The following is a 25,156-nucleotide window of genomic DNA, read 5'->3' on the forward strand; positions in this document are numbered from 1 at the left end:
CTGTTGTGGATGTTGTCTGGGCCTCTCCAGGAAAGCAACTCTGAATGTACGATCCTGCCTCAAAAGAACTTTCTAGGGGCCACGAGTTCTAAGACATTTTTGAATCTTCTCAAGGAGGCATATGAAAATGATGCACTTCTCAATCATCCTTAAGTACATTAACCTTGAGCAAAAAAACAGCTTCTGGAATCAAGCACATCTTCTCAATGTACCTGAATCAGTTTGGACAGAAGGCCTCAGGTTGGTTCACGACTCTAAACTTGCTAGTCATTTTGGGGTTTCTAAGACCGAAAAACTCTTATCACGTTCCTTTTGGTGGCCTGGGTCCGAGTTAGATGTCAAGAGTTATGTGGCCTTGTGTCTGTCCTGTACTCGCAAAAAGACAACTTGATCTTCTCCTCTGGGGTAACTCCCAACTACTGTCTGCTTCATCCCCACCCCCTTTAAAAGGAAAGCCACTATCCTGGTATTTGTTGACCATCTCACTAAGCTGGCCTATTTTATGCCAGTTAAGAGGATACCCTCTGCTGAACTAACTGCAGAGACAATGGACTGGGAAGTTTTTAAATTACATTAAATTCCTAATTATGTGGTGTCTGACAGAGGAGTACAGTTTACTTCAACATTTCGGAGAAGCTTTTGCTCAGCTTTGGGTGTAACAAATAATCTGTCCTCGGCTTTCATTCTTAGTCTAATGATCAGATCAGGAGGAGCCAATCGAACTTTGGAGCAATAAGTTCAATGCTTGTGGGGTACCTTCAGGATGATTGGGTGACTACCTTCCTACAGCAGTTTGCTTATAACTCTAAACATAGCTCCACTTTCCAAAGCCCCTTTTTCATTGAGGTTTTATTCCTGACCTTCCTATCTCAACTCTAATTCCTGCTGATACCAACAGATTATTACATGGCAGGAGATTCAGGAAAAATTGATTGATACATTGAAGGAGGCTCAAGAATATTACAATAGACCACTGACCGACATTGTAGATCAATTCCTACTTTTCATCTGAAGGTTCCTGTTCCATCTGCTAACATGGGTCAAAAGTTTCTGTTCTCTCTCTGAGCCCTTTTGAAGACAGTGACCACCAGCTCCCAATTCCCAATTGAATCATGGTCTCCTTGTGCTTTGACCACTGAGCAGCTGCAATCATCACAGGAGCATGAAAGGCAAAAACTCAATTCTACAGGTCCATAGAAAAAGTTATTCATGTTTAATAAGATGTGCTAGACAGAGGATTAGAATCTGGTCAAGGCTGAGGAATCAGAAAGACAGATAGTGCTGATTATTGTTTATATCACCTTGTCCAGCTCTAGTTCAGCAGCCCACTGCACATTTAGCAGCTGGGACAGGAATTTCTTGTAAATGTTAACTGCCTTATTTGCTGGACAGCTTCGGCTGTTCTAGTTAAAGGAAATATAACAGATCCACTGGCAGGATCAAAAGAAAATGTAGCTATATGACAGAGAGGACCTCAGAAGAACAAACACTGCTGTGTTAATGCTAATGACAGACTGCATCACATGTAATGTTTTGTTTTGCCTATAGTTACACTTTTTGTTTAACCACTGGTATGTGATCACTACTGCATTTTTTTTTATTATTATATATATAAAAAAAATATTTTCTGTTATAAAACATCCAATAAAAAAATCCCCAAAAATCGAATTCCTTCATAAATGTAGGCCAAAATGTATTCTGCTACATCTTTAGTAGGAAAAAAAGAATCCCAATAGGTGTATATTATTTAGTCTGTAAGAAACCTATAGCTTCTACAAACTATGGTGTGTGTATATATATATATATATATATATATATATATATATATATATTTGAAAAATGACCAATCCTGATGTACTGATGGCCGGGGGTGATTGGGGTTTTTTTTTTTTTTTTTTTTTTTTTTACTACATTTTGATTTCTGATACACTTAAGATCATTGTACCAGCAATGCTTTGAACTGTCATGAATAGGTTAAGTTCATGACAGCGGTTAATACTAGTGATCTCTGATTGGCTACAGCTAATCATATGGTACAGGGTGCTGTGATTTGCTCAGGTACCATGTGTTAGCTTTGGGCCTATCACAGCTCACTAGTAAAGGAAGCAAAGCTGTTATATCGATTCATAACCCCTTTGTTGACACTGTGATCATGTGATTGCCTAGCCCTCACATAATCGATGGGCCCCGAGTATTGGGACCTGCATTTGGCTGTGTCCAGCGGACACAGCGGTCGTAGGGAGGGGTGATCCTGTGTCTGTACAGGCAAGATTACGTACGGGTATGTCGCTTTGCCTGTACATGCCACCTGTAGGTAGTTGGCAAGTGGTTAACCTACACAGGCCTTTGTGATAGCAAGGGTGCTTGGACCAGAGCTGTCACATGGAGAGAGTCACAAGTGCCACCATACTTGGAAATATACATAGTTACATATAGTTAGTCAGGTTGAAAAAAGACACAAGTCCATCCGGTTCAACCATAAAAAAAAAAAAAAAAAACAGTATTGAAAACCCTACCATACAATCCCATATATACAATCCTATACCCGCGGTTGATCCAGAGGAAGGCGGAAATAAACCACAGCAAAGCATGATCCAATTTGCTACAGCAGGGGAAAAAAATTCCTTCCTGATCCCCCGAGAGGCAATCGGATATTCCCTGGATCAACTTTACCTAAAAAATTTTTTAGTACCCATTTATATTATGTACACTTAGGAAAGAATCCAGGCCTTTTTTAAAGCAATCTAGTGAGCTAGCCAGAACCACCTCTGGAGGGAGTCTATTCCACATTTTCACAGCTCTTATGGTGAAGAAACCTTTCCATATTTGGAGACTAAATCTGTTTTCCTCTAGACGTAAAGAGTGCCCACTTGTCCTCTGTGTTGACCTTAAAGTGAACAACTCAAACCCAAGTTCACTATATGGACCCCTTATGTATTTATACATGTTGATCATATCCCCCCTTAATCTCCTCTTCTCGAGAGAGAATAAATTCAGTTCCTCTAATCTTTTCTCATAGCTGAGCTCCTCCATGCCTCTTATCAGTTTGGTTGCCCTTCTCTGCACTTTCTCCAGTTCCCCAATATCCTTTTTAAGAACTGGTGCCCAAAACTGAACTGCATATTCCAGATGAGGTCTTACTAATGATTTGTACAGGGGCAAAATGATATCTCTCTCTCCGGAGTCCATGCCTCTGTTAATACAAGAAAGGACTTTGCTTGCTTTGGAAACAGCAGCTTGGCATTGCATGCTATTATGAAGCTTATGGTCTACCAGAACACCTAGATCCTTCTCCGCTATGGATTCCACCAGTTCTACTCCACCTAGTATGTATGATGCATGCATATTCTTTGCCCCCAAGTGCATAACTTTACATTTATCAACATTAAACCTCATTTGCCACATAGTTGCCCAATGAAACAGTGCATTGAGGTCAGATTGTAAATTGGAGACATCCTGTAAAGAAGTTATTCCACTGCAAAGCTTGGTCTCATCTGCAAAGACTGAAATGTTACTTTTAATCCCAGACCCTATATCACCGATAACTTTAGACCATTCAGAGTAAGAATCATTAATCACTACTCTCTGAATTCTATCTTTTAGCCAATTTTCTATCCAATTACAAACCGATCTTTCCAAGCCTGTAGACTTTACCTTACACATTAGCCGTGTGTGGGGAACTGTGTCAAACGCTTTTGCAAAATCCAAGTATACTACATCCACAGCCACCCCTCTATCCAAGGTTTTACTTACCTCCTCATAAAAGGAAATCAGGTTTGTTTGACAACTTCTGTCTTTCATGAATCCATGCTGTCTGTTGCTTAAAATATTTTTTTTCCAGCAAGAACTCATCTATGTGGTCTTTTATTAAACTCTCCAATATCTTCCCGACTATAGAAGTTAGACTAACAGGTCTATAGTTACTTGGCAAAGACTTTGATCCCTTTTTAAATATAGGCACCACATTGGCCCTACGCCAATCCAGTGGTACTATTCCAGTCCTTAATGAGTCCCTAAAAATTAAAAACAAAGGCTTAGAAATTACAGCGCTCAATTCTTTTAGGATGTGTGGGTGGATGCCATCTGGTCCAGGTGCTTTATCCACCCTTATTCTGTGTAAATATTTCTGGACCATATCACTTTTGAGCCATTGTGGATCATTTGGGGCTGTGTCAATACCGTCCTCATTATGGTCATGAGCTCCCCCATGCTCCTTTGTAAAAGAGCTGAAGAAAGTATTTAATAAATTTGCCTTCTCTTTGTCCCCAGTCACCCACTCCTGGTTATTTTGGTAAGGGCCTACATGCTTAGACCTAACCTTTTTACTGTTAATATATTTCAAGAATTTTTTGGGGTTTGTCCTACTATCTTTTGCAATCTGTCGTTCATTTTGAATTTTTGCGTCCCTGATTTCCTTTTTACATATTCTGTTATATTCTTTATAACAATTAAACAATGATAGTGTTCCCTCATTTTTATATTTTTTTAAAACTCTTTTCTTTTTATCTATAGCTTTTTTAACTTTTGCTGTGAGCCACATAGGTTTTATTTTTAGCCTTTTAAACTTATTACCTATGGGAATATACTTTGCAGTGAGTTTGCATAAAGTCTTTTTGAAAAATTCCCATTTCTGTTATGTGCTCATCGATGCCAATATTCCCTCCCAGTCTAAATCCTGGAGAGTAGCCCTCATCCTTGGAAAATTTGCTCTCTTAAAGTTAAGTGTTTTTGTATTTCCTGAATGTATTTTTTGCTTAAAGCTAACATTAAATGAAATCATATTATGGTCACTGCTACCCAGATGTTCTTTTATATGAACATTGTTAATAAGCTCTGCATTGTTTGAAATTACCAGGTCGAACAGAGCATCATTTCTAGTGGGGGTCTCAATAAACTGCACCATAAAATTGTCTTGTAATAGGTTTATAAATCTGTGCCCTTTAACTGTTCCAGCAGTGCCATTACTCCAGTCAACGTCTGGGTAGTTAAAATCACCCATTATTAACCACTTCCCCCTAGGACGACGTCATATGACGTAGTAAACTTTGCGGGGGTATACCGGGATGATGCCTCTAGCTAGAGGCATCATCCCGGTACCGTTGTTTAAAGCCGACGGTCGGCTTTCCGTCGGTACCGATCGATGCGGCTCGGGAGCCGCTCGATCGTTACCCTGGGGGGCGGGAGGGGACGTCCCCTCCCTCCCGCCGCCTTCCGCGGCTTTTACCGGGGCTCCCGTCCCACCGGGAGCCCCGAGCACCCAGCCGGCGCGTCCGCCGGCTGGATGGAGTCCCGATGAATGCCGGAAACGGCATCGATCGGGTCTCCGATGACGTAACCCGGAGGCGGCGTCCATGACGTCACTTCCGGGTTAGTGTGCTGCAAAACGGCGCCAAATTTGAAAAACGGCTGTATGCAAAAACGCCGTTTGCGATCTCCTGCTGGAGAGGGAGAAAGGCAGACGGCTGATGTAAACAAAGCCGTCTGTCATTCTCCCTGGTGTAACTGCAGAGATCATACGATCCTGCTATGTAGGATCGTATGTCTATGTGGTTACATCAAAAGCCACGCCCCTTGACAGTTAGAAGCACACCCCTAGTGACACACTTAACCCCTTGATCACTAATAAAGTTAAGCCCTTCCCTGCCAGTGTCATTTTTACAGTAAGGCCCCATTCACACTAGTGCGACTTGTCCCGCGATTTTGGACCGCAAAATCGCATGACAAGTCGTTTTCCATTATTTTCAATGAGCCCCATTCATATCAGTGCGTTTTGAAGTCGCACCGACTTCAAAGTAGTTCCTGCACTACTTTGCCACGATTTTAATGCATTTTGAGGCATATAGCCTTGCCCATGCTTTCAAAATCGCGGCAAAAATCGCGCCGCGAAATCGCGGCAAAATTGCGTTGCAATAGTGTGAAAGGGGCCTAACAGTGCATATGTACAGCATTGATTACTGTAATGTCACTGGTACCCCCAAAAGTGTCAAAAATGTTAGTCAGGGGTCCAATCTGTCTGCCGCAATGTCGCAGTCCCGCAAAAAAAAAAAATCGCAGATCGCCGCCATTACTAGTTAAAAAAAAAAAACAATAAAAATGACAAAAATCTTTCCCTTAGTAAACGCAATAACTTTTGCGCAAACCAATCAAAATACGCTTATTGCGATTTTTTTTTACCAAAAATATATAGCCGAAAACAAATTGGCCTAAAATGTTAAAACATTTTAATTTTTACATTTTTTTTTTGGGGGGAATTTCATATAAAAAAAATGTGAAAAAAATTATTTTTTCAAAATTGACGCTTTTTTTGTTTATAGCGCAAAATTAAAAATCGCACATGTGATCAAATACCACCAAAAGAAAGCCCTGTTTGTGGAAAAAAAAAGAACATCAATTTTATTTGGGTACAGTGTCGCACGACCGCGCAATTGTCCGTTAAAATCACACAGTGCCGAATCGCAAAATAGGCCCTGGTCTTTGAGCAGCCAAATCGCCCAGGGCTTAAGTGGTTAATAGCCCAGTCATGTGAAGAATGAAGCCAAGATTCAGCAATACCAATTAAGTCATAGTTCTCCTCGTGCACCAGAGCTTCCAACTCACCGATTTTGCTTGGCAGACTTCTGGCATTGGTGAACAAACACTTTAAATCATTGTCCCATTTTGCATGTTTTTAATTTTGGTACAAATAGTACCATTTCCAATGGTTGTTTGTAACATGGGAACCTTCTTATCCCTCTGCCATAACTCTCCCCCCATCTTTCCCCATTCCACCCACCAATAGGGGCTGACCCCTGCCTGACCTGTCTTCCCCATTATAATCTAATTCACACTCCCCCCTCAATCCTAGTTTAAAAACTCCTCCAGCCTTCCCATAAACCTCTCCCCCAGCAAAACAGACCCCTTCCATTTAGATGCAAACCATTTTTAGCATATAGGTTGCACCCCAATGAAAAGTGAGCCCAGTGCTTTAAAAACCCAAATCCCTCCTTCTTACACCAGGTCTTTAGCCATGCATTCAGCTTGGTATACTGTAATTATACAGTATAGGACACAGGTTGGATATTTATAGACCTCTGGTTAAAGGCTACTATCTTCAGATGATTGGAAACTGGTAAATCTTTTCTGGATACCCCCCCCACCGTGGGGGGGGGGGGTCTTCCTATAAGCCTACCCCACTCCACCACTCCCATGAGACACCTTATTTTTTGTTTGCTAGTGTCCTTGGTTGATGGACCTCTTACCTCTTCTTCCTTATGTAGAAGTTTTTATATGTCTGTTTCTTTATTTTTAACCACTTGCTGACCACTCACATTGAGCGTACTGCGGCAAAGTGGCTCGTTATGGGGGGCGCGCTCCCACTGTATTCAGACACAGCGGGAGTCGGGCCAGGGGAGGAGAGGCGGTGATCACTGCCGCTCTTCCCCGATCGTCGGGGATTGAGTGAGGAGATCCACCCGCTTGTGTAATCAAAGCGGGCGGATCTCCTATGTGACAGGCAGGGACAGATTACAGGATTCAGCATAGCTGAACCTGCGATCTGTGCCTGTGTCACTCAATCCCCTCCCCCCACACACGTCATTAAGCACCAGGCATACATTTAACCCCTTGATCACCATTAAAGTTAACCCCTTCCCTGCCAGTGTCATTATTACAGCAAAAAAAAGTGAAAAAAATAGTTATTTTTATTAAAATTGTCGCTCTTTTTTTGTTTATAGCGCAAAAAGTAAACAAATCGCACAGGTGATCAAATACCACCAAAAGGAAGCTCTATTTGTGGGGAAAAAAGGGACATAAATTTCATTTGGGTACAGTGTCGCATGACCGCACAATTGTCCGTTAAAGTAACGCAGTGCCGAATCGCAAAATATGGCCTGGTCAGGAATGGGGTAAAATCTTCTTGTCTTAAAGCGGTTAAAAATACGCTCATTGAGAATTTTTGTGTCAAAGACATGTAGCTAAATACATTTTGGCCTAAATATATGACAAAAATTGAATATATTGGATATTTTTCAACTGTCAAAGTAGAAAAATATTGTTATTTTTTCAAAATTGTCGCTCTTTTTTTTATTAATATCGCAAAAAATTAAAAGCGCAGAGGTGATCGAATACCACCAAAAGAAGGTTCTTTTTTGTGAAAAAAAGGACGTAAATTTCGTTTGGGTACGGCGTTGCATGACCGGGCAATTGTCAGTTAAAGTCGCACAGTGCCAAGTTGCAAAAAGTGGCCTGGACGTAAAGCAGGAAAATCCTCCGGTCCTAAAGTGGTTAATTTGTCAGTCATTTATTTTGGATTCTTCAGTCAACTCTTCACTGCCTTCTACTATAGCAAAAAAAAGCAGTGCAGTCCAGATTGGTATAAACTTGGTATTACCTTGGGATCTTTAGCCTAACCTGGACTATGCTGTGGTTGGCCAATAATGTTTTGGAATGTAATGGCCATGTTTGAAAAACAGCAGGGAACAGTTTAATGTGGAGTTTGGAGCTGGGACTCCCACTTCGCTATTAAGGACAATAGGGCAACACTGGCAAAAAATAGAAGTGTTACCCTTCTTAAAGTTGGCGCCGGACGCGCTTGACTCCGCTTCTCATGCGTCATTTCTGGTTTGGAAAAAAGGCAATAGGAGGAGAGGCCGGCCGCCCACGTCACTGCCCATTGCCTTCTGGGAGTGATTACAAACAGCTCCCATGAGGCAATGCAGGACAGGAAGTGATGACGGCGGCCACGGCCGAGGAGGGGGGGGGAGGAAGGAGAAAGTGAACATTAGAATGCCCTAAAAATAAGGTAAGAAACACCAAAAAAAATTCCCAATTGTTGTTTAGAATGGACAGCCCGAACTAAAACTTTAAGTTGTAAAACAGGGTGGAACTCCACTTTAAGGTAGATTCTGCTTGGGTGCTCATCTTGGCACCGAGTGAAAGGAGTGTATAGCTGCAGGGTGTTATACAGGTCCAGGGCTGTGCTCCCCATTCCTATGGTTTCCAGATGCTGAAGATTCCTCTGAGGCTATGCCCACAATGACAGGGCAAAGCCTTAACCCCAGTAGGGACCAGTGATATGTAAAGGTAAGACAGGTTAGTTAGTCCTGGTTATCAGATCAATACTGTAGCTTTATAGGAGTCAAGACTTAGTGTCTCCATTACTTGCAGTACACTTAATTAAGTGTCCCATGAATAGCATTCGCTTTGTGAAAAGCGATCAGGAAACCGGGAGTGTATTTTAAACTTGCAAACTAATGGGCCATATACACTATAAGATTTTCTGAAGACTTTTTCCTTTAGATTTACCAAAACCATATAATATGAGGTCAAACCTAAACACTTTTAATTTGTATGCAATCTGGCAGGCCCTTGCACTACATAGAAAAGGTAAATCGGAAGGAAAAAGTCTTCAGAAAATCTTATAGTGTGTATGGCCCTTAAGGCCCCTTTCACACGAACGATCCGAGCAGATCCGCCTGTCAGTTTTTTAGGTGGACCTGATCGGATCCTCCATGCATCCCTATGGGGCAGCGGATGTCAGCAGTGACATGTCCGCCGACACCCGCCTCTGATCCTGTCCGTGAAATCCAGACGGATGGAAACCCTATTTTCGATCCGTCCAGGGGAATCGGATCAGATGAGAACGGACAGGCGGTCAGAGTTAGCAGCTCTCTCATAAAAAGGTCGGTTTCTGCTTTATTACAAGGATAAAGTGGTCTTACATACAAGACTCTTGTGCCTAGCCAATATGCTCTCTCAGCCTTCAACTTTAATGAGGACATTGGGGTTTATTTACTAAAGGCAAATCCACTGTGCACTTGGTAGTGCAGTACTATCTTCCAATCACGTGCAAGCAAAAATGCTGTTTTTTTATTTTCCTTGCATGTCCCGTCCCCCCCCCCCTCAGATCTACAGCGACTGAACTTCCAGTGTACAGTGGATTTGCTTTTAGTAAATAAACCCCATTTTCCTTTCTTTGTTCCCTGCTCTAAAAACATCCGGTTGATAAAAGGTGAACCTCTTACTTTGCAAGGCAACCTTTCTATAGTACACTTGTGGGTATGCAAGTCTTTTTCTATTGTATGGATTTGATAACTTTACATATACCTTCTTTTAAAAACTACACTAGTGGACTTTTTCATTCATATATTTTCTTGATATGTTAAATTCCTACTAAAATTATGAAATATTTTTCTTCTCTGCCACCACATTCAAAACAAAAATTATACACAACCGTCATCTAGCATGACACAAGTAAATTCATTCAAATAAAAAAAAAAAAAAAAAAAAAAAAAAAAAAACCACACACAATCAACATGGATGTTCTTTATTTAAAAAAAAAAAAGTCATTAATACTGAAAATGCTTCAAATAAAAGATATTTACCTGTTTAAACGTTCAAAATACAATCCCTTCCATACATTAGTTTTCCAATAACCACTTTTTTTTTTTTTTTTTTTTTTTTAAGCTTAACATTCACATCTTGATCAAGTTTGAAACTGTAAACTGCGGGTGATATTTCAGCAGCTGCAAATGACTTTATGAATGGCTAAGTCACACAGGCTACCTACATCCCTCCACCCTAACCACTGCTATACAGACAGCAGTGTGATACAACTAAGTGTGCACCCCACAACCAAAGAGATATTTCACTTTCTCTGTTGTCAGAGACTGGTAACATACCTTCTGAAGACTGGGAAAAAAAAAGAAATATTTATACATCGATTTTCAGGAAGACAATTTGAACATATATCATATGTTGATATATAATATACACTCATTAAAATCACAGCTTTTTTTTTTTTTTCCCCCCAGCACTATATAAAGCCAATAGCTGAAATCAGCAACATATGCTGGGTGATTGGTTAATTGCTGTAGATGACCAACCAGAAAACATGCACAAATGTATGGGAATGCACACATTCTGTGTGTAGTTATATAACAAGGCTCAGGTTGTAGCAGTGTTCATGTACATAGCTTAATTGAGAGGCCCGCGTCTCATCAAAACATCAGCAGCACCACTATTGACCAAATGGGAAATCATAGTGCATGTTTCCCTGGCCCCTTGTCCTCAATACTTCCTAAGTGTCCATCACTGCAAAGACACGCAACATCACTGGATGGCAAAGACCAGACTTGCAGGTGTTCGAAGCAGGATAGCAAGGCATCATCTCTTTTAGGACATTCAAATGTCAGTTCAATGTGAGAAATCAGTCGCACAAACCAAACAGCTGATATGATGGCAATTATGGCACAATGGACTTCTGAGAAAAGGTAACTATCAGAAAGTCATGGGAAGTCGGCAGTGCACTAAGCAGATTTCCCCGTCGAACATTCGTTTCGGGCGATCTCTTCGGATAAACCATTCAGGTCATATACCAGGTGATTGCTCTCAGAGCATACAGTAGTTCAGCTTGCATCCTCGCTTCCATAAGAAGCAAATTAACATGGACCTGCGATACAGGAAAACAAGATGTGAATTTTGAGCTCAAAACGTATTCTCTTTCTTTCTTTCTTTAAGCGATGCTACATTGTGCCAGGCACCATCATACAGTTTCTGTGTAGAAGTTGCAAGCAGCACAAAAATAAAGCAAAAAAAAAAAAACCCCCACTGATAAAAGGTTTCCACTGCTGACCCTCCTGAAAATTCTGCCTGGCTCTGGTTTCCACGGTCACCAACCCAGAATATGCACAGTTTTCCTTTATTACATGTTTGTTACTTGCTCCAAAAATACTTTTAGGCCGAGTTCACACTATTGTGAAGGGATACGGGTTTCTCCACATCCAATTAGCACGTCAGGAGCCGGTCAGAGAATCATGAAAAAGTGGTCCCATACTGATATGGCATTACAATCATGACAGCGATATTTATATGGTCCAGTCTTTTGCTGCTTGTAGTAGCGCTGTGGTCATTTTAGGCAGAGACTGCCAACCCACATTACATTTTTGTAAAATAAATGCTATAGAACATAGTGTTTACAAATTTTACCATTTGGCGCCATCGCTTTAAGGGGTTGTGATATCCGGGAGGCGGGGCTTGTGACCACCGTGATTGGCCATCACATGATCAGAAAGCTCCCAATCACAAGTAACAAAATCAGGAGCCTTTTGTGAGCCGCTGGTCACTACGCCGGGAGGGCACAGGGCGCACGCTCTTGTCACAGCTCTATCGGCACTAATACACGCAAATTTGCGGCCACTCAGCGCCAAGACCCAGCCGCCGGGAGGCCGCATGTTTGCGTTCGCTCGGCGCCTAGGGGTTAAATATTTAGAAAAACCCTGACAAATCAGTTTGTCTGCCTGTTCTGTATCTGTCAATAGCTAAGTTAGCAATAGCTAGCTTGGATATTGCTAGCTTACTCCGATTATTCTGATCAATCTTGAAGTTTGTAAACTTAAGCCCCGTACACACGCACTGATTGTTGGCCGTAAATTTTTGGCCAACGTCCGATCGGCCGATTGTTAGTATGATGCTTCAGACAACCGACTGCGACTTTTCGGCCGAACAAAATCTGGTGTGCATGCTATAAAATTTTTGTTGGCCGTCACCAGAACGGCCGATTGTTCTTCAGTCAGTACAGATTTCGGCCGACAAAAGTCAGATGAGCAAGACTGGGCATGCTCAGAGAAGAAAAACACACGGAAAGTAGACCAGAACATGACATCACTTCTGAAGTTGGTTGTTGTTGGCCGACAAAATTTGTGTGCAGTCTAGAGCACATTTCAACCAACACAACAACACTGGACAAAAGACGGCCGATCATTCGGCCAACAATCGGTGCGTGTGTACAAGGCTTTAGTTTGTGAAGATTCCCACGTTTACTTGTTTGAATTCTGTGACTTGTGATCACTATGCCCTGTTCATAGGGACTGCTGTGTCACAAAATCTGTGATCACAGATTTCCTTTAATACTAGGAAGATTATATATGTAACCACTGAAAATGGATTTCACTGCACTCACCTTCTCAGAATGCTTGAACTGCCTCCAGAAGCTATCATACATTCGTTTTGTCGTCTTTTCTGGACTACACACCACATTTTTTATGTAAACTTTAAAGCTTCGGTCCAATAATTGGTTTATTTCTCCATAGTCATAATCATCATATCTGCAGCAAAAACAAAAAAGGGTGTAATGAACATCATTCTATTGCTATTGTTTTGTCAAACCGAAAGCAGATTTCACAAGCTAAAGAAACAGAGTGAAGATTCACTTCAATTATCAAAATCGTAAGGAAAGCAAACTACTTTTTTTTCCCCCCCAACCTGCACGATTGGGTATTCAAAGCAACCAGCGAGTTAAGTCTGAATCAGTAGTACATTAACCATTCGCCGACCAGCCACCACAGTTATACGGCGCTGTACCTGTACGGCGGGTTCGTGGAAGCGATCCTGGGACCACATGCCCACTCATCAGCGGGGAAGCCGATCCACAGGGCCGGCGGCCATGATTGGCACCGGGCACCCGGGATCACTCCCCGTGAAGAAACAGCAGTCTGCTGTTGTAAACACAGCAGACCATTGTTCTCTTTGGTATCAATGCAGAGCTCCTGTGTTCCTCCTATTTAGCAACACAGGTCTCTGTATTGATTTCAAAAGCCCACCCCCCACCCATTAGGCTCACACTTAACCCTTTGATCGCCCATGGGTTAACCCCTTCCCTGCCAGTGTCATTATTAACTCAGTAACAGTGCATATTTTTAGCACTAATTACTGTAGTAATGTCACTGGTCCCCCCAAAATTGTCAAGAAATGTCAGTGGGGGGGGGGGGGGGAGTCGGAAAAAAAAAAAAACCAAATGCTGATCGCCGCCATTACTAGAAAAAAAAAAAAAAAAAAAGGACAAATCTTTCCCCTAGTTTGTAAACGCGATAACTTTTTGCGCAAACCAATCAAAATATGATTATTGGGATTTTTTTTTACCAAAAATATGTAGCAGAAAACAAATTGCCCCAAAATTAAGAAAATAATTTGTTTTTTTTTCCTTCGGGGAATGTTATATAGCAGAAAGTGAAAAATAGTTTGTCCCCCCCATTTCTTTTTGTGTTTATAGCGCAAAAAAAAAGAAAAAAAAAAAAAATAGCTCCATTTGTGGGGAGGGGGGGGGGGGGGGGGGAGGACATTAATTCATTAATTTTATTTGGGGAAAGCGTTGCACGACCGCACAATTGTCCGTTAAAGTAACGCAGTACCAAATCACTTTTGGACCGGACGATTTTCTTCCTTAATGACGAGGCCATTTTTTGTGGTTAAAAGCATAATAATTTGTACAGGTAATTTTACACTAGGAGATGAGAAAATATCTCCCTGTCTAAGACAGCTATTACTTCAGAGGAAGGACTACTGCTCGATTTCAATTCCAAATGTTCTATGAACCAAAGTTTAAAATCAACATCTGAATACAAAACAGTACCAGTTAGGACCTCACCTTATTCCAAACATACAATGTACATAATTCCATATGGCCCGTCTTAGCGTTGAGGTATCTACATCGTTGTGCATGGCCATGGTGTTATATGTGAGATTATATGCAATGTGAAATTTCTCATCAAGTAGCTGCCCAACGTCTGGATAAAGACGATTCACTAAGGAGTAACCATGGTCTTCCCAGCTGAAATCCTACAACACAATTGTTGAAATATATTTTAAAACACAAATTGCAATAAAGAAAATGCTTTATTATGTTTTTTTAGTAACATATTGTGAATAGAGATTTGCAAGTCTTTGGGCATTCCCTAAAAAAGGAAGTGGTTAGTTAACACCAGTGATCTCCAAACTGTGGTCCTTTGCTTGCTCCCACTGACATTAATAGTGGTGCACTATCCCTCCCACTGACACCAACGATGGGGCCCTATCCCTCCCCACTGACACCAACGATGGGGCCCTATCCCTCCCCACTGACACCAACGATGGGGCCCTATCCCTCCCCACTGACACCAACGATGGGGCCCTATCCCTCCCCACTGACACCAACGATGGGGCCCTATCCCTCCCCACTGACACCAACCATAGGGCACTATCCCTCCCCACTGACACCAACGATGGGGCCCTATCCCTCCCCACTGACACCAACGATGGGGCACTATCCCTCCCCACTGACACCAACAATGGGGCCCTATCCCTCCCAACTGACACCAACGATGGGGCACGGTTACCAATGCCAGGACATTTTCTACTCCCACTGCCATAGTCTGGCCCCTCCAAAGCCTGAAGGATAGTTAACTGGCCCTTTGTTTAGAAAGTATGGAGGCCCCTGGTTTACACCATTCTATCTTTGATTTCATTGCTTTGTGGTGTAGGCTAAACAGAGGTAATCCCTATGCATTGATGTCTAAGGATATCCCCTCTCAACATCACAGAGGAACAGTCTATCATTGGATGGAGGACTTTCCTGATCTCAAATCTCTGCCCCACACCAATACAGCTTCCAGACAATAGAAATAACCAAGAAAAGAAGAAGAAGTGTCTTGTATATCCCTGCTGCACAAAGCAACCAGACTTTCATTGTCCCATACCATACAAGGAGATACATAGGAAGCATTTGGATGTGATGGCAAATGAAAACTTTCTACAAATTATTAAAGAAGCTAGAATTTGCTCTATTGTATTAAAGGGTGTTTACTTCTCTGGTGTGATCAGTTTCCATGATACAAAATTCTGTTTGCCCAGTCTTCTGTGAGACAGACCAGTGGGCAGAAATATTACTACCGGTATATGTACAGCAGAACCATTGTAAACTTTTACACAGCAGTTTAAAAATGATCTGGTATTCATTTGAACCATGATTTAGGTGCGAGTACTCTATATTTAAGTAGAAAATTTAGACATTTTTTTCTCTGCAATAAGATGGCCCTCTACCTGCACGCGAAATGTGGGAACATGCATTCCACGCCGAGAAAAGTCCTTGTAACCATAGGTTGTGTCTTCAAAATGCTTGGAGACTTCTCGTCCCGGCGGAGGGTCCTCATCTTCTGTTGGAAACAGCATATCATCAATACAAAATCAATTTATCATGTACCAATGATTAGATTCTAACAAGGCGAACACTACCATGTTAAAAATCCGAGCAATACAAGAGTTAGGGGGCATCTCTGCACAATACTGTGTGATGCAGGAATTAGCAGAAAAAGCAGGCCAGTTAGTCCAGGTTTTATCACAATGGATAGATGGGACTTGCAACTTTCACAATAATTCCAGAGCTAGAGGGCTCAGCTATGCGGTTACCTTACTATGAGTGAGGAGAACGTATACTACACATCAGTCCCCTACCAGTATTATTGACTAAAAACTAACTTACTAATATTTAATAGCTTTTCCAAGAAACATTGTATTGATCAAAACACATTCTTTAAACCTCTAACCAAATTGTGTGCCAAGTTTTAACCATTAAGGTTTATTGATTTAGAACATAACATACAACACTAGGGCATAAATGGAGATTCAAGTTAAATGTACCTGTAGCAAAAGCCAGCATGCTTTCGGTCTTCTCTCGCTCAAAGCGTGTGGCCATTTCTTCCTGGCTTGCCTCCTCTTCATCTCTACATTCTTGAAGCTGCTTCATCTTCTCCATCAAAACTTCAACTTCACAAGAAGAATCGAATCCCTGCACAAGAGACACAGAAACCATCAGACTTCATGTCCAGATATTTGCCTACTGCTACAAGAATCTAGATCGGGGGGGGGGGGGGGGGGGTCCTCAAACTTTTTAAACAAAGGGGCAGTTTACTGTCCTTCAGAGTTTATAAATGCCCCATCACTGGTTTTAGTGGGAGTAATAGTGCCCCATTGTTGGTATCAGTGGAAGCAATAGTGCCCTATCGTTAGTATCAGTAGGAATAATAGTCCCCTAGTGTTGATATCAGTGGGAGGAATGACACCCCATCATTGGGGTCTGTGGGAGGAATAGTGAGAGGAATGGTGCCCCATTGTTAGTGTTAGTTGTGGATGGAATAGTGCCCCAAAAGGACAGATAGAGGCAAGCAAAGGGCGACAGTTTGGACACCACTTATCTAGATCAATCTCAGAGCACTTCATGATTTTATTAACCAACAGCAGTATAAAACTCCTCCCATTTCTTTCTATGATATTACTTAGAACTTCCCAACTGTTCCAATCACCTGGGGTCACAAGGCTTTCAAGACACCAGATTTAAGAGATCTGATGCTTCTGAAAGGACCGATATATAAAGCCTGGTTAATGGGCTAACTTACCACACTTCCTGTTGTCTGGTGGCTCTCATTCCCTCCATGATTGCCATTTGTTATGTCACATATGCAGTAGTTACTGACGGAAGGGGGACGGAATGTATGGCCTCCATCATTATGAATTTCTGGACTTATTCCACACCCAAATGTAAAAGAAGCCAAGGAGTGGTAGTGTGCAAGAAGGACTACAGCATGGATCAGCTCTGCCAGGGACCAGCTGTGCTCTCCTGTTTTCAGCAGTTGCTGGAAATACAAATTATAACACGTTGGTCTATCAAATGGTTTTCTCTCACATCACACAATGCTAATGTCAGTATTCAGTCATTGCTTACCTCAATGTGTTCTTTTGTGATCAGCCATGGTCTGTGTGCCAGTAGCTTATTTAGTTCTCCTAGGTTACGTAGCTTCTGTGGAGCATTGTCAAGGCCATTTAACCACTTCTGGTCCCCTCCACTATGGATAAAGTCATTGACGTGCAGGTTAACCAAGTATGTGCACTGATGCCTGGCCGCTGCCTGAAACAAGAAAATGTGACATGAAATAGACAGTAAGCATCTTGATGGCTTGGATGGACGACTATGCTTCTAAAAACTGCATCCAACACAATTTTTGTATGTGAAAAGAAGAGAACTCTTAGAGAACAGGTCATGGGCTACTTGTTTGTCCTCCAACAGTCTAAGGACCAGCAGTGAAAATGCAGTACCTTGATTAGGCTCATTTGAAGAGAAAGTTCCCAAAGGGGCTTATTACTGTCCAATAAGGCTCAACATTGGGGGCATCACTTCCTTCTGTGCATAATCGCTCTTAGACAAGTAAACACAAAGAACTAAACTCACCATGATCCCTATGTAGTGCTGATAATAGGCAGGTAAGGGACCATCCATCTGCAACAAGTAATGTTGTGTTTTCAGGAAACTCTCTAAATACTGGGGGTGGAACACCATCACAAGGGTTATGTTATCCAGGCGGCCCATGTCGGCAAACACATCAGCAAACACTGAATGCATGTTTGCATCTTCATTCCCCACTTGTAGAATCTGTGGATATATTAAAAGATATTGCATTTTAACTAACTTTACCACATATAAAATAAATAAATGAATAAATAAATAAAACAGTCTGGTTCCTGATATACTACAGTATGTCAGCAGTAAGTGAGTTGTAAACATTATAGTATCTGTTATATTATGATAAGATAATTAAAGAGAAAGTCCACACAAAAGTGATATTACAGTTATAAATGAAGTCTAAAGAGCAGAGTCGTACACTTGCTGGTTACATTGCCTGGGCACTGCTTTTCTTTCTTACCAGGGAATGTCACTTGTACGGCTAGAAAACAGATGTCCTCAATGTGCTGCATACTTCAAAATATACACTCTAAATCTAACAGGAGGGGTGAGACCCCCTCATAACTGCCGCTTTAGATAGGCATACAAGTGCAGAGATCTCACAACTGAAGGTCACCAAGAGAAGAAATGGACAATAGAAACTTAAAATCTCAATCCCTGAAATATCAGATTAGGATGGACTACCATATAAAAGATGTAGGCATTCACTAGAACTGTGAACATGTAAAATACACACACACACACATATATATATCATCTTTAAAATGGTTGCAAAGGCACAAGGATTTTTACCTTTCTATGCAGGAAGGTAAAAAAAAAAAAAAAAACTAGCGTGTGCAGCATACTGGTATAAGGAGGATCAGCACATGGAGTCAAACAGTCTCCGCTTCCCTATACACCACTGTCTGTATAAAACCAATAAGAGGAGAGTCCAAGAGAAGAACAGTTTGGTTTGGCTACTTAAAGGTTGTAAACTCAAAAAGAAAAAAAAAAAAACCCGAAAGACAAAAAGGTATAATGAGCTAGTGTGCGTCGTAGTAGTATGAAATACATACTTCGAATGAAGCCCCTGCAGTGCCGCCGCTCAACAGCGTCACCGCCAACATGTCCGGCTATCCTACTTCCTGGTTTGCGCCCTCCGGTCATCTGATTGGCCAGAGGCACGATGACATCACTCCCACGCATGCACGTGGGAGCCGCCATTCACAGCTTAGGGCTCTGAAGGAATGGCACGGGTGGCCATTCTTACAGAGCGCATGTGCCAATGAGGTCATCGGCTGCATGAAAAGTAAATATCTCCTAAACGGTGCAAGTTTGGGAGATTTTTACAGTACCTATAGGTAAGGCTTACCTATAGGTACAAGTTATAAGAGTGGTTTTAAAACCTCTTTAACTGTCCAAATCACCGGCTGAGATAGGACCATACTGTGCGGTTGTTCAACTCCGCTGCAGTTTGCATGAAGGCTACATTAAGTGCTGGAACTGGCTCTGCTGATGGCAGTGCTTTCTGAATCACAAAATGGTTTCACGATGACAAATCCATTGACATGTAAAACAGTCCAAAAATATGGATTTTTTATGAATTTAGTGCTCTGCACCTGCCCAAACCTTCCTAAAATAACCTATTTTTAAAATGGTTGAAAGGGAATAAGTGTGTGCTCTGAATAGAAACACATTACCTAATTATAACTATATGTAAGGAGACAGGTACAAGAATGGTTCTGACCTACATCCTAGAAAACCAAGTACCAATGCAGACTGCCTAGGTTATGTGCAGATTCTACACTAAAGAGGTCTGCATTAGTGGGATCTATCCAGCCTAGTAAAGAAAGCCTGCAAGTTGCTATTCAAACTTGTGCTGGCCATACACCTATAGATTTTCCTTCAAATATTTTCGTTTAAGAATGTTGTTCAATTTTCTGATCATTGGTGGGGTCAAATTGACGTTTCTTTTTCCATCACAGTGACGGGAACGTTCGAAGGAGCAGAACAGAAAATTCTTCTTTTCAAACTCATTTTCAGGCAGTGTATGCATTTTTCGATCATGAATTGCATTACCTTCAAAACTGAATGGACATCTGTTAATTCATCAAATGTACAAAGAATTTTATATGAATATTCTCAGCCTAAAATGTATGTGTGTATGGCAAGCATAAGCTGTTCTGAATATACGATGATCAATGCATGCAAGTCATTAACAATGTATCTCTTCAACACCAAAGGTATCTTCCACTATGATCAAAAGATACTAAAAGCTGTACAAAACTAGACAGAAAAGTATGCATGCCAGTTAAGGAATAAGGACCATCAAATGAGAGGACATAAAATGCAACCAACCTCTTCTTCAGGAATAAATCTGCTGGGACCTTGTCCTAAGGGGCGAGGGATTCGGACTCCCATTTCCTACAAGAAAAAAAAAAACAACATGTTCACATCAGTGTTAAATATATACATCACTAATCTTACATATAACGAAAACTGAAAAATTCTGTTTGCTCTTGAAATTCCAATGCAGAGAACAATTCATACACTTGGGAAATGCTTTGTGTGCTACTTTCAATTTATTTTCCTGGCATGTTGCACTTTTCTTATGACGACATCAGGAGTTTCCAACCAAGAACATGAGACATCAAAATCTTCATTTCTAAGGAACTGCTCTTAATACGGTACAGTCTAAAAAAACTAACTTGGACACACTTCTAGCAATTAATTCACAATGGGGTTGATTTACCAAAACTGGAGAGTGCAAAATCTGGTGCACCTGTGCATGGTAGCCAATCAGCTTCTAGCTTCAGCTTGTTCGTTTAAACTTGGACAAAAAGATCTGGAAGCTGATTGGTTTCTATGCAGAGCTTCACCAGATTTTGCACTCTCCAGTTTTAGTAAATCAACCCCAATGTTCCCTCCGATTCCTACTAAATTATCAAGGGCTCTCCTTTTTGCAAAAAAAAAAAATCTAAAAAAAAAATGATAATAAAAAAAAATAATAATATTTTTTATATATATATATATATATATATATATATATATATATATATATATATATATATATATATATATATATATATATATATATATAATTTTTTTTTTTTAATTCATATTTAGGTGGCACTTGCATACATTGTGAAGTCGATTTCCTGAGCTAACAAACATTTGCGATACAGGGAGCCTTCCTCCAGCTAGATGTGTATTTGCAGCAGACCTCAGCTAAAATTCTTCATACTCACCAAGCGTGCCATAACCAACACTTAAACCTAAATCTAAAGAAAGATCGCAGCAACAGAAGATTATTTGCAGAAGCAGACATTTAGATCCCTAGTTTTGTCTGGCTCTGTATTAAACAGGCTAACTTCTACAAAGAACAAATGTTTTTCCTGCTCGTTGCCCAGACATGTTATTGGAATACTAATCTACTAAATACTATATGGCTTTTGCAAGTCACTAATCAGAAATGGGTCTTTACTTGAACAGATCAATATTAAAAACTAAGCCAATCATTAGATTCTAAGAACAAGTATACAGAAGATATAAAAATAGGACTTTTCAATGAGGCATAGCCAGCGGAGGATCCATATATAAATCACTGGCGTATACAAAGAACTGTCGGTCAGTGATACAAAAAAAAAAAAAAACGGTAGACAATACAGGCACAATAATGATGTCAGAAGCAGTTAGACCGACCACACATTATACAATTTTCCTTTAGATTTACCAAAACCATATAATGGAGGACAAACTTAAACATTGTCAATTTGTGTGCAATCAGACAGGCTCTTACACTACATAGTTAAAGGTAAATATAAAGGAACTTGAATAAGAAAAAAAACTGCATAATGTATGGCCAGCTTAAGTGACTTTTTATGTGTGAAGTGCTGAACACAGGTACGCTCCGCACAAAGACAAAGCCTCTGCAGCTGCTGGAAGGAACAGCCTTTGTTCCCCAACAGGTAGCTCCTGTTATGATGCCCGCTGCAGAGTAATGCATCCCAATCCAAAGCAGGGGCTCACATGGGGCATGCTTTTTTTGTTGGATCTTTTTCTGGGCCAATTTATATAGACATTGCAAGTGCAACCATGACATTCAGATCAATGTATATGACACAACTGAACACTAAAAGGGCTACAATGCATTGGCACTAGAAAAACAGATTGAAGAATGACGAAGATTGACACTATAAAGCGAATGACATTCAGGTCACTGCATATGTACTAATGTATGGACTGCTCCCCTGCAGCGATCCCTGTGTGGACTGCTCCCCTGCAGCGATCACTGTATGGACTGCTCCCCTGCAGCGATCACTGTATGGACTGCTCCCCTGCAGCGATCCCTGTATGGACTGCTCCCCTGCAGCGATCCCTGTATGGACTGCTCCCCTGCAGCGATCCCTGTATGGACTGCTCCCCTGCAGCGATCCCTGTATGGACTGCTCCCCTGCAGCGATCCCTGTATGGACTGCTCCCCTGCAGCGATCACTGTATGGACTGCTCCCCTGCAGCGATCACTGTATGGACTGCTCCCCTGCAGCGATCACTGTATGGACTGCTCCCCTGCAGCGATCACTGTATGGACTGCTCCCCTGCAGCGATCACTGTATGGACTGCTCCCCTGCAGCGATCACTGTATGGACTGCTCCCCTGCAGCGATCACTGTATGGACTGCTCCCCTGCAGCGATCACTGTATGGACTGCTCCCCTGCAGCGATCACTGTATGGACTGCTCCCCTGCAGCGATCACTGTATGGACTGCTCCCCTGCAGCGATCCCTGTGTGGACTGCTCCCCTGCAGCGATCCCTGTGTGGACTGCTCCCCTGCAGCGATCCCTGTGTGGACTGCTCCCCTGCAGCGATCCCTGTGTGGACTGCTCCCCTGCAGCGATCCCTGTATGGACTGCTCCCCTGCAGCGATCCCTGTATGGACTGCTCCCCTGCAGCGATCCCTGTATGGACTGCTCCCCTGCAGCGATCCCTGTATGGACTGCTCCCCTGCAGCGATCCCTGTATGGACTGCTCCCCTGCAGCGATCCCTGTATGGACTGCTCCCCTGCAGCGATCCCTGTATGGACTGCTCCCCTGCAGCGATCCCTGTATGGACTGCTCCCCTGCAGCGATCACTGTATGGACTGCTCCCCTGCAGCGATCACTGTATGGACTGCTCCCCTGCAGCGATCACTGTATGGACTGCTCCCCTGCAGCGATCACTGTATGGACTGCTCCCCTGCAGCGATCACTGTATGGACTGCTCCCCTGCAATGACTAAAGTATATTGGACAGGTTTTCTAGCAGAAAGGCATACAAAGTAATTGAACGCTGGCAGTTAAAAAAAAAAAAAAAAATTAAATATGAAGATTGGCACTATAAAGCTGGTATAAATGCACTGGCACTATGAGATCACCTCCCCCTGTATATACATATATGATCCGGCACTTCCTGGCAGCCCAGACATGTCCATACATGTTGTGTCCATTAGAGGGGGGTCCTATCCCTCCCAATAAGCAGGTCATGCTATCAGATCAGATTAAAGGGACAATACACTAGTAGAAGACACATGAATAATGATGATCTGAATGCACACAGGCAGAGGAGATCGCTGTGCACACGAATCACAAAGGTTTTCATTGAATCATACAGCAAAGCAGAGTACAATGGGGAAGCTGACGATCTCATGGAAAGCTCCATACACACACAGAGCAATGAATGGAGGCAGCGATCACTGACGGTCGGTAGGCTCACCTGCACCTTGTTGCTGCACACTTCTCTGCAGCGGCTGCACATGATCTCTGGGTCGTGCACTGTTGCTCGTGGTGACAGCCTCATCCTTCCTATAGTAAGAGAGCACGCTAAGGTATCCTTTATTCCAGTCAGTGTAGAGAAGGACAATAGAGCTCTCCTATTGTTCTGACTTGTAGCCCGGACTGTACTCTCCTCAGTGCCCGCACTCACAGCACACAGACAGCCAATGCCCCGCACACAGCTTCATAAACAAGTGCTAGCCAAGCAGGCTATGCGCCTCCTACACGCCTACCTAGGAGGCTTGACCAATCAGGCCACAACTCGGGTGCCTCGGGCGGCCAATTGGAGCTCAGCGACAGGGTGATGCGGGGTGGGCGGAGTTAGCGGTTCCCCTGATGTAATGGGGGTGTAACTCCAGTCTGTGAAAAACAAGATGCTCTGAAAAACACCAGGCTCTGCAAACAGTGCTGTGCTGGGGTTAACTCCTTCCACACTGCGGCCTGTCCCACTGCTCATCAACTATTCACAGCCCAGTATTGGGAGAAATAGATGTGGAACAAAGAGGAGAGCAGCCTATGCTATTATTCTGTACTCCTAGGCTCTGCTCACTTCTGATTTTGGGTGTTCCTAGAACATGGGGCCCCTACACCCAGGACAGCCATCAGAAATGTTGCAGCTCCTTACATATCTGGCCCCCCTGGTCCTGATCACCAACATTCCCCAGGGCCAGGCTACTGTCCCAGCAAATCCACCCACTGGCTATCCCACAGAGTCCTTCAACCAGTTACTTAACAATATAAGACCCCCTGACACCCACTTACCTCTATATAAGACCTCTGACACCTACTTACCTCTATATAAGACCCTCTGACACCTACCTACCACTATATAACACCCGTGACACCCACTTACCTGACCCCTACCTCTATATAAGACCTACTGGTACCCACTTAGCTCTATATAAGACCTCTGGACACCCACTTACCTCTCTATAAGACCCTCTGACACCTACCTACCACTATATAACACCCCTGACACCCACTTACCTCTAAAACCTGCCTCTATATAAGACATACTGGCACTATATTAGTCCCCTGGACACTTACCTACTTCTATATAGGACCCCTCAACACCTACCCACCTCTGTATAAGACCGCCTGACACCTACCTACCTCTATATAAGCCCCCTGACCCCCTCTATATTTACAGATCCCCCCATCACCAAGGAGTGCAGGGGAGTGATCAGAGGCGTCCCTCCCTCCCATCAAGGAATACTGACCCTCTCAGGATAAGAACACCCCTGAACAGGAGGAGTGCATTAGGGGGAATAAAAAAGACCTTCTTTCATCCATCCAAGATTGCAGGCAAATATAGGGAGACCCCCATCCAGGAATACAGGAA

At 42.4% G+C, this 25,156-nt stretch overlaps 1 protein-coding gene across 2 annotated transcripts; it reads right to left on the bottom strand.

Annotated features, from left to right (window-relative positions):
• Positions 1-10,446: 10,446 nt before the first annotated feature.
• On the bottom strand, positions 10,447-23,904 carry SESN1 (sestrin 1). Of its 2 annotated transcripts, none has more exons than XM_082252513.1 (10): positions 23,756-23,904; positions 20,363-20,428; positions 18,014-18,214; positions 17,510-17,692; positions 17,184-17,420; positions 16,429-16,576; positions 15,832-15,941; positions 14,402-14,592; positions 12,938-13,082; positions 10,447-11,428 (listed from the first exon to the last, which is right to left on the bottom strand). In XM_082252513.1, exons 1-10 carry the CDS (start codon positions 23,837-23,839, stop codon positions 11,342-11,344), a joined length of 1,452 nt encoding a protein of 483 aa, XP_082108639.1. In that variant the 5' UTR covers positions 23,840-23,904; the 3' UTR covers positions 10,447-11,341. The 2 variants fall into 2 exon arrangements, with proteins under 2 accessions (XP_082108639.1, XP_082108638.1); XM_082252512.1 differs by having other exon boundaries at positions 15,832-15,944.
• Between the last annotated feature and the right edge of the window lie 1,252 nt (positions 23,905-25,156).

This window comes from Pelophylax lessonae (genome assembly GCF_965119305.1).
Source record: "Pelophylax lessonae genome assembly, chromosome: 3".
NCBI classification, from domain to species: Eukaryota; Metazoa; Chordata; class Amphibia; order Anura; family Ranidae; genus Pelophylax; species Pelophylax lessonae.